At 36.9% G+C, this 9245-nt stretch overlaps 1 protein-coding gene across 1 annotated transcript; it reads right to left on the reverse strand.

Moving 5' to 3' along the window:
- Nucleotides 1-821: 821 nt before the first annotated feature.
- LOC103711757 (putative membrane protein At4g09580) lies at nucleotides 822-3935 on the reverse strand. The gene is made up of 4 exons (XM_008798025.5): nucleotides 3558-3935; nucleotides 2163-2433; nucleotides 1479-1649; nucleotides 822-1266 (listed from the first exon to the last, which is right to left on the reverse strand). Exons 1-4 carry the CDS (start codon nucleotides 3731-3733, stop codon nucleotides 1102-1104), a joined length of 783 nt encoding a protein of 260 aa, XP_008796247.4. The 5' UTR covers nucleotides 3734-3935; the 3' UTR covers nucleotides 822-1101.
- Between the last annotated feature and the right edge of the window lie 5310 nt (nucleotides 3936-9245).

The following is a 9245-nucleotide window of genomic DNA, read 5'->3' on the forward strand; positions in this document are numbered from 1 at the left end:
CAATGAAGCTTAAAATGTGATGCATCTTGCTGTTGAATGATTTCTTAAAACTAAGGTTCTAGTCATCTCAATATGATCACATGAATACTCATATGCTGGACAAAGCATCTTTACACTTCATGTTAGAAGCAGCCGTAGTTAAATTTTTGGCCTGACAGCCATTCTTAACGTGTTAAGAATATCAACCATGGTTCGCTGCATCATTGAAGGCAAAGCAAGCCATTTTAATGATTAGGGACAATCACATATATTCTCCCCGAAACGTCCATTGACCATCCTCATACCTCTCATCGTCGACTAGAAGCATATCCATGCTTTCCTCATCTTCTCATCCCCTTAACCATCATATTCACCCTGAAACGTCCATTAACCGTGGAGGAAGCAGTGGCGGTCTCCGAAGCCGACGGCAACTACGTCGACACCCTCTTCAGCTTCCTGACCCACCCTTCTCTTGGGCACCATTGCCCAATTCCTTGACAAGCTATACAAGAATGCCTCAAGGCTATCGATGCCCAGAATCTGCAACCAAAGGCTCGTCAGCCAATGCTGCGAATGGCTGATCAACCAACCTGGTTCTCTGATATTTTTGGCGAATGGACTGCTAATGAGCTGCTATGATTAGGCCGGCAGTGGAAGCTGACTGCAGGGATGGATTTTCTGGGAAGAAGCTATTATGAACTATGCCGTAAAGCCGGCTACCATAAAGAATAAGCTTTCCTATGCTCGAGTGGTTGGAGATTAAAGATGGAAACGACCGGCGTCGCCCATCATTAACACAAAAGAGAACAAAAGTCCCAAATGCATGAAACACGGGGAAAGCATTAACCAATCAAACTTAATTTCATTAGGCTAGAATAAGGGGGGGCATGTACAATGAATTGGGACCTTGAACAAATATTAATATAAATCTGGAGCTCGCTTACATAATGTGTTTCTGCTTCCTGCTTTCCTGTGTTACAATAAAACAGAAGAGGGATATCAGCAGCATGGAATCTGTAGCCTGTGGCCAGACCCCAGCGACCTGCTGGTCTTGCCATGAGGAAGAACTGCACCAGTGATGAAGCTGATTATGTACAATAAGCACGGCTCCATATTCAGCAATCAGCTGCTGTTACAGAGTGTTTTCTCAGATCCAGTATCTTGAGCCTGACTCTTGCTCACCAGTGTTGGTGTCACCGAAACGATCCCAATGAAGAACAGCGTGGCTATTGCTTGGAAATCATAGAGGTCGGACAATGATCTCAACTCTCCTAGAGCAATCCCAGCCTGCTTCAACCAAGAGCAATGAATGTTACCTACCCAAGTAGCTGGCATGCCGTACTCATAATAGGAAAATGATACACTGACTTCATGAAGAAATCTGGGTATACTGTAGAATGATCAGACCTCTGTAGCTGAAATCTCTCGTAAGTTCAGTTACTTTAGCAGGTTACATGGAAGTTTATCGGTGTTTCATATGCAACAAAGAAGAACAGTACCTTGACTGTCACATAAGCAGCTGGGATGAGTCCAACAAATGTTGCCAGCAAGAAAATATGGTAGGGCACATCCACTATTGGTGAAGCCATGTTAATGAAAGTGTTTGGCAATGTAGGGGTGACTCTGAGGAAAAGCATGTAGTTCAACAGCTTTTCTCTTCTTTTAGCTACCTGAAATAGAAATTTATTACTCAATTAGCAGAAAGTAAGGATGCTAGGGGAAATAATTAAAAATTCAAGGTTAACCTAGAACAGAACAAAAATCAGGTTAATAGCCCAATATGATTATAATATTGAGTCTGATATGTCCCAATGGAGCTTAATGCACAGAAAACATCTTGGAAAAACTTGCAGCACAACTAAGCAAAAATAAATGCACATCAACTGGGAAAGAAAAGAAAGAACGAAAAAAGGAAACAAAGCAAGAAAGAAAGATTTGGTCTTCTCCATCCTTTTGACACTAAGAAGGCTCCACTGACTCCATAACAAGATGTTTCACTCCCATAAAGCTTCATAATGGATTGCAATAAACTTCTCAAAAATTATCACAAGGTGCAATTTAGAGCATATGACTGACAGTATGCATGCATAAGCCTGGAGCAAAAACTGTGCTCAGTGAGTCATCAGCTAAGCACATCTTTAAAATAGCAGTCTACTAATAGATCACTAAATAGAGAAAGTCACCTGTTCTTGGAAGAAGCCCAGTTTGTCTGGCCACAATGAGAAGACAATGGGCCTTCCTATCAATTTCGATAGGAAATAGCAGGAAGAAGCACCAGCTGTGGCAGCAAAGACTACCAAAGCTACACCATGGAAAACTCCAAAAAGCGACCCAGCAAGCAAAGACATGAAAATGGTCCCTGGAATCATGAAAGTCTGCATAAATATGTAGACTGCACAATAACCCACCAGGACCTGGATGGTGTAGTCACTTGTGTAGCTCTCAAGATGATCCCTACATATAAAAGTGTTTGACGCCACAGAAGGGTAAGCACTAATCTGGAGGCAATCAAGATGCAAAGTTACAGTTGCATGCAATGACAATGAAATAAAACAGATATATAGCCCAAAGGGAATGGGACAAAATCACATAAATAATTGACATAACCTAGACAAAATTAAGATTGATGCTAATGATCTAGAAAGATCACACAGCAATTTATTAAGTTAACTGTTTTTTTTTTAAAAAAAAAAGGAGCAAAATTGAAGGTTATGGATCTTACCCAAACATGAGCATGACTAATTGCCAGTTCGGTGAATTATTTGCAGCATGTGATGCTTGGTTTTAGGTGATGACAATTTATTAAAAAGAATAAATATCGTTTCCAATGCAAAGGTGATTAGAGGACAGTAGTGGTGATTCCATAGAGCATAGATATGAAGGAGATTGGTCTGTCAAGACATGCAAGTGGCACCTTGTTTCAGTTCATCATGCTTCGGAAAAAATAGGTTGCTAACCAACAAATTACATTTGCATTCTAAAAGGATTTCGTTAATGAAAAACATGTCCATCCGAAGACAGAGATAAAAAAGAATACGCTCTTAAAATCATTTGGCAGCATCTGGGAAGCAGGATTTCAGATCAAAAGGATGCTTTGAAGCCAAAGCAGTGAATAAAAGGAATTTATAGGACCAGCTACTAGGAGAAAACAAAAATGTTTCAGAGATTACGGAATGGCTTTTCTGAGGGATTCTAAAACTAGCACAAGAGATTCCTCCAGAATTATCGAATATAAATTCCTGGTTATTGTTCTTCTCCCAGAATATCTATTCCAATTTGGAAATGTGTTCGACCATCTTCCCCCAGGTCTCTAACAACAATGATGCAGTTGGAAAAAAAGCTCCTATTCCCCAAGAAAACCGCAAAATTTCAGAATATCCATGAGGTTACACAGGCAAGCACTATTCCATCCATTCCCAGATCAAGCCTCAAACAGCAAATCCAACAGCGAGACAAAGCATAATCAAATCAAATCAAAACCTAGATCCCCAAATCGCCCCAACCCCTCAAAATCTCTCATAGAGGAGGCAATTTTCAGCACCAAAAAGCCAAAAAAAACAGAAAAATCCAAAAGTCACCTCAAAATTTGGACCTCGTCGAGCGTGCGAGGCAACTTGAGGAAGCTGTAGTCGGAGGCGGGCATCGAGACGTAGACGCCAACAAGCCCCACCCCAAAGCCCACCACCACGATGGCCGCTGCCGCCAACTCGCACCCCGACAGCGGGAAATTGGAGGCCAGTTTCCCCTTCCCCATCTCCTCTCAAAAGATAAATTAGGGTTTCGCAAAGAGAGAAGGAGAAGGGAGAAGAGACGAAGAAGAGAGAAGGGAAATCCAAAAGCAAGGGAAACCCCAACCTTTTTCCCCCCCTTTCTCTCTCCTCCACGTCTCTCGCCCTGACTCCTCTGAGGGAAGGAATATTTGGGAGGTTGATGAGTGGTGACTTCTAAACTCTCTCTCTCTCTCTCTCTCTTCTAATGATGAGGAAGGCCTGGTGGGAGGAGGGTATCGTATGTGGTTCCGCAGGTGCAGCAGAACGAGGGCGGTAGCGAATACGAACAAGAGCTGCTGCTGGCCCCCTGAGAACGACACGTGGCTCGAGGAGGGAAACGTATAAAAAATTGTCATGGCACTTGCCCATCGATTGTTTTCTTTGTTAATTATTTTTTTATTTTTTTTACATGAATGCCGTTCTAAAATTCAAAGATATGTAAATATCTTCATAAATTTATATTTATTCCTATGCTCTCCTATTCTTCTAACACCATTAATAAAAATTATATTTATTTTAATTAAAAATAAAATAAAATAAAATTTTGAAATTACTTTTTTGACCTCCATCACAATCGTCTTATAAATATTTTTTTTTGCACATCTACCTATTAAAAATATTTTAGTCATTTTAATTTGAAACCATTAATTTTTTAATAATATTAGATGGCATTAGTATATATGCAAAAATAAGAATAAAAAAGAGGTAGAATAGCAAAATAAGTGTTTTACGAATGTATACATGTAAATATCAATTTTGGAAGGATATTCATGTAAAATTCGATATTTAGGAGAATATTCATGTAAAAAAACACTTTTTTTTTCTGTTATGATGGTTAATAGGTTAATTATTTTTGTGATTCGGAAGATCACAGCTACTTATTTTTATGATGGTGATGAAATTCTTTCAACAACAACTTTTTGGATTGTGTTTGATTTCAATCGAATACTTATTTAAGTATGAGAAAAATGTGTTTGTGAAAAAATAGCGGATGTTAGATACTTCAATTGTTCTCCTAAAAAATTTACTCTACTTTAAAAAAAATAAATACATCAAAATAATAGAACCTAAGTTGTAAGTGGTATCAATGCATCGTGGAGTATTGTGTTTAGCATTTCTTGACCTAGTGAATCTTGCACATTTCAAATTTTATAATAACGGTCTTGAACCTAATTAACTCCAACTTTGTCAAAGACCTCACATGATAAATCCATGTTGCTTTCGAGGCCAGCTGCATTCCTTGGATGAGAATCTCAAGTTGAAATTTTCCATGAGAATAATGCTATGCTAACTTTGATAGATCTCTTTAAAAAATCACTTAGATGCCTTGCGCCAATCATATAGCTTCTTCGCTTAATAACACACTTTACAATACCAATTAAAAGGGAACAATGGCGATACACCATGCCAGTTGAGTGTTGTCTGAGTTACTTAAGCATTTTGTTTCCATAGATTGTTAATATTCCTAGATTTCAGGTATCTATAATATCCTAGTAATATTCTAATTACAATTGTCTTTTCAGATGTGCATCATAAGGAAAGCTTCTTGACGATCATCTTCTTCTTCTTCTTCTTTATTTTTTTAAGAGATTTATTTGTAATTCTAAGAGAGGAGGGGGTGTTTTGGTCAAGTTATTCTTGAGTAACCCTATAAGAGACTAGAGATGTTATTTGATTATAAAAAATTCTTTATTTTTATTTTTTCTTATAGCATTTTTTATTTAAATAAAAACTATCCTTAAACGCATAATGTAAAAGAGATCAAGGTCTAATTTGGCACAACTCTTTTTTTCCTTCCGGTAAAACAAGATGCCCATTTTTTGTCCTAAAGTAAATAAAAAAAAAAAAACTTTAGTGAATCACGGAAAATAAGTCAACAACCTAAAAATTTGGCGCCTCATTTTCTATGAAAGTTACTTCTCTTTTCTGACTCCAAAAAGTATGGGTAGGCCAAAATCATTTATAGTTCAGTATGATTTCATAAAATATGATGTTAGTACATATACAAATATTGAATAAATTTGTTAAAAATGAGAAGTATTGACCAACAACACATCGATGGCAAATTGGGTTGCCATAATAAGATAAATGCAAGTGACCAGTCAAAATATAATCCAAGCCTTTGAAATTTAGGGGTATTAGTAACAATAGCAGCAATAATGATGATAAAGTGCACATAAAAAAATTTATAATATTTATTTTTTATGCACAAGGGGACGAACATTCACTTATTCACCCACAGCTTCAACGATTACTGTAAGCTAGCTGAAGTAAAACTGATTGACATAATATTATTATCAAATAATGAAAACCTATTTATGTAATACTATTTAGTATTGCAGTACAATGGTAAGTATTAAACAATGATGACAAAAATGAGAGGTAGTAACAAAAAAGATTTCAATGGCATTTTGGGATTTTTTCATCAACAGATACATATTTCTTTCAAATCCTAGATTGCTCTCACAATTTAATGGATGAACCAATGTAAAATAAAATCAAACTTTCATCGACAAAACTAAATAATGACTGATCTTGATTGTTGCTGCCAAAATCTTCCAAGTTGAAGAGGTTGGTAGGTGATAGTGGTTAGTTGTTGCTATACTTGGACAAAAAAGCTTGCCTAATACTGGTCATCCGACTTGAAAAAAAAAAGAGGTATGCTCGCTAGATTTTGTTTAGCAGAAATCCTCGGGTACCTAAATTAGGTAAAAAATTTGAAAAAAAAAAAGATTTGAAAAAAAATGGTGATAAGTAGATGAGAAAATATAGAGAGAAAGCTAAAAGTTCCTTCAAGGGTCACTGCCTATTATTTGGTTTGGTCATCGTTCGTGTATTATGCATAACAGCTTAGCTATGCATGATCATGAGCTGAATTGTAGCTGTCATCCATCATAGAGGAATTAAATGGTTTTATGGTATTTTTATTAAAGACTATACGGGAAACTTCTATCAGTCGGTCTGATTACACCGATGGTCGGATCCCTGATTATTTTCCAAAAGATAGCATACCATTCAGAATTTATGCACAAGCTGTTGTTTGAGGGTTACGTATATATATATTACGACGAGGACCAAGATGCACATAATGTGAGAGAGAGCCGTGTTTGGAAATTATGCGCCCAATGTTAACTAGAATAAAGGAATGCAGGATGGCCCATATTCCCAGGCTTTTTGCACGCGGAGATTCATGGGGTGCAGAGAAAGCACCAGTCCATCATCCATCGAAACCATGATCACTTTATTATTCTTATGTCTTGGACCAGGAATGGAGACGAAGAGTACCGGACTGACGGCCACAGGTCAAGAGCCCAGACTGGCACACGACAGGCGTCTGCGGCCAGTGATGTGATGTCCTCAATGCCGCCAGAATTCATGGCTCGTTGCCAGCCTCAGCTGGCCCCTCAGACCGCCACCGCCAAGCTGATCTCCAATCAAATCACAACCCACCAAACCTAATACCAACCACCAAACCTCTTAAACTAGTTTATTATTATTATTATTATTTTTTATGCAGATATACGGAATAGAATCAGTAAATAAGTCACAATACTTTGAGCAATTCTTCCTCTCTAGCTCATAGAGTGTCTTCTGAGTGGCGGACTACATATACTTAGTCCGAAAGACCACTTCATCGCTCACCATCGTTACAATGTTCCGAAGCAAGGAGTATACCTCTCAACCTCCACACGGCCCTTTACACCTAGCTGATTACAATGGTTGAATCACCTTCTAGTATAATCGAGGTCGCTCGAAGTACTCACCGCGCATGACACAGGCCGGTCCAAGCTGCTTGCAGCTCTGCTCTAGAAACTGAGGTATCAAAGATCTGGCAGCCACCATCCTAGAGGTCGAATCTTTGAATTTTACAAAAGAGAATTGAATTTTACATCAAAAAAAATTACTTACTTTAACTATTGATTCTGAAAGAAACGAAATCTAGATGCTTTTATTATTGAATCCGAGTAAGATGGATGGAGCACGCTGATAAAATATCTAATGCATATCAGTTTAGACCATTGCTCATCTTATATATACTCATATCTGAAAGCAAAATTATTGGGGATCTCAAATCTCTCTTCATATTCTCAAATCTTATTTTTTTTTTTTATGAATTCATAGAAAAACTCTAGGATTGCAGTTATGTAGAAAATCTACAGAGGATCATGCATACCCATATATTTTGATTATAAAACAAATTTAATATGGTAAACTTGTTCAAAATAATATGTTTGTTCTATTATAATTATGTGCTCGTAAAGAAGAAACTACATATTCAACATGATGAAAACTTTGTTACATTTCTTCAGTTTTAATATATCTTGCTCGGATTTACTTCTCTGTTCTAATATAAGATTTTGAGAAAACAGAAAATATTTGTCTCTATACTGAAAATTTTAAGTTATATGGACTTGAAATATTTGGACAGCATGGCCGCATCACCCTGTGAACTGACAGCTTTTTATTGGTCAGGGCTCGTCAATGAACTATTTATAAGGCCACAAACCTTAAAACATAGGAAAGTCCCATTCCATAATGCCCATCGAGGACATAAATCTACCAAAATTGCTTACATGGCAGGCTCGGAGAGGTGGGCCCTTCACCGTAAGTATGATAAAGATACCACAACTTGTCCGGTGGCTGGGGCCAGAACACACTCCTCCTGGAAAAAGAAAGAAAAGGTGGTCACCAACCATTAATCTGATCGTTTGTATCAACAACAACAACAACAACAACAACAAAATGTCATTAATCTGATTGCATTATCAATCTTTAATCAGCTGAGAAAGGGCATAAAGCACCTGATGATAGTATATGCTCAAGAGAAGATGGTTTTACAGCCAATGCGTGAGCTTTGTTTAGAAGCAAGGATTAGGAGCCGAAAGATGCCATTTTACTTTCACCTGGACGTGTATACATAGGACATCTCTTGTTTGATCCATTCCACTTGCATGCATGCACGCATCCACAAAATATTTGAATTTATAAGATAGATTCTCAATTCAAATACTTTATCATGTAAAACATATATAAATAAGAATAAGTTGTTTAAATATTTAATTATAGCGAAATATAATTTTATATAAATTTAATTATTTATTTTTGCATTATATAATGCACATATTAAAAACTATCAAAATATATAATTTTTATTTTGATAAATAATATGTATCTTTAATTTAAATATTTCATTATTGATTTCAAAGTCAAAAAGTAGATACCCACTCTCTCCTCTTAGAAGAAACGAAACCCACCTTAGAGGAGGTAACTAAAAAAATTGAATATATATATATATATATATAAGGAAGAAAAGGGTAAGAGGCAAGATGACTATTTTCAAGAAGGAACTGATGTACCGCCATAAAATGGCTTTGAGTGAAATCTTGTTGTCAGGACCACCATCAGATGACGGGTAAGGATGGTAGTTTCACTTTTTCAGAAATTAATGTAAGGTAAGTCTGTTATTATTGCATATAGTTGTATGTTTTTCTGTAG

Source organism: Phoenix dactylifera, chromosome 3, assembly GCF_051530095.1.
Source record: "Phoenix dactylifera cultivar Ajwa chromosome 3, Ajwa_hap1_PhDact_Kaust_v1.1, whole genome shotgun sequence".
Classification (NCBI taxonomy): domain Eukaryota; kingdom Viridiplantae; phylum Streptophyta; class Magnoliopsida; order Arecales; family Arecaceae; genus Phoenix; species Phoenix dactylifera.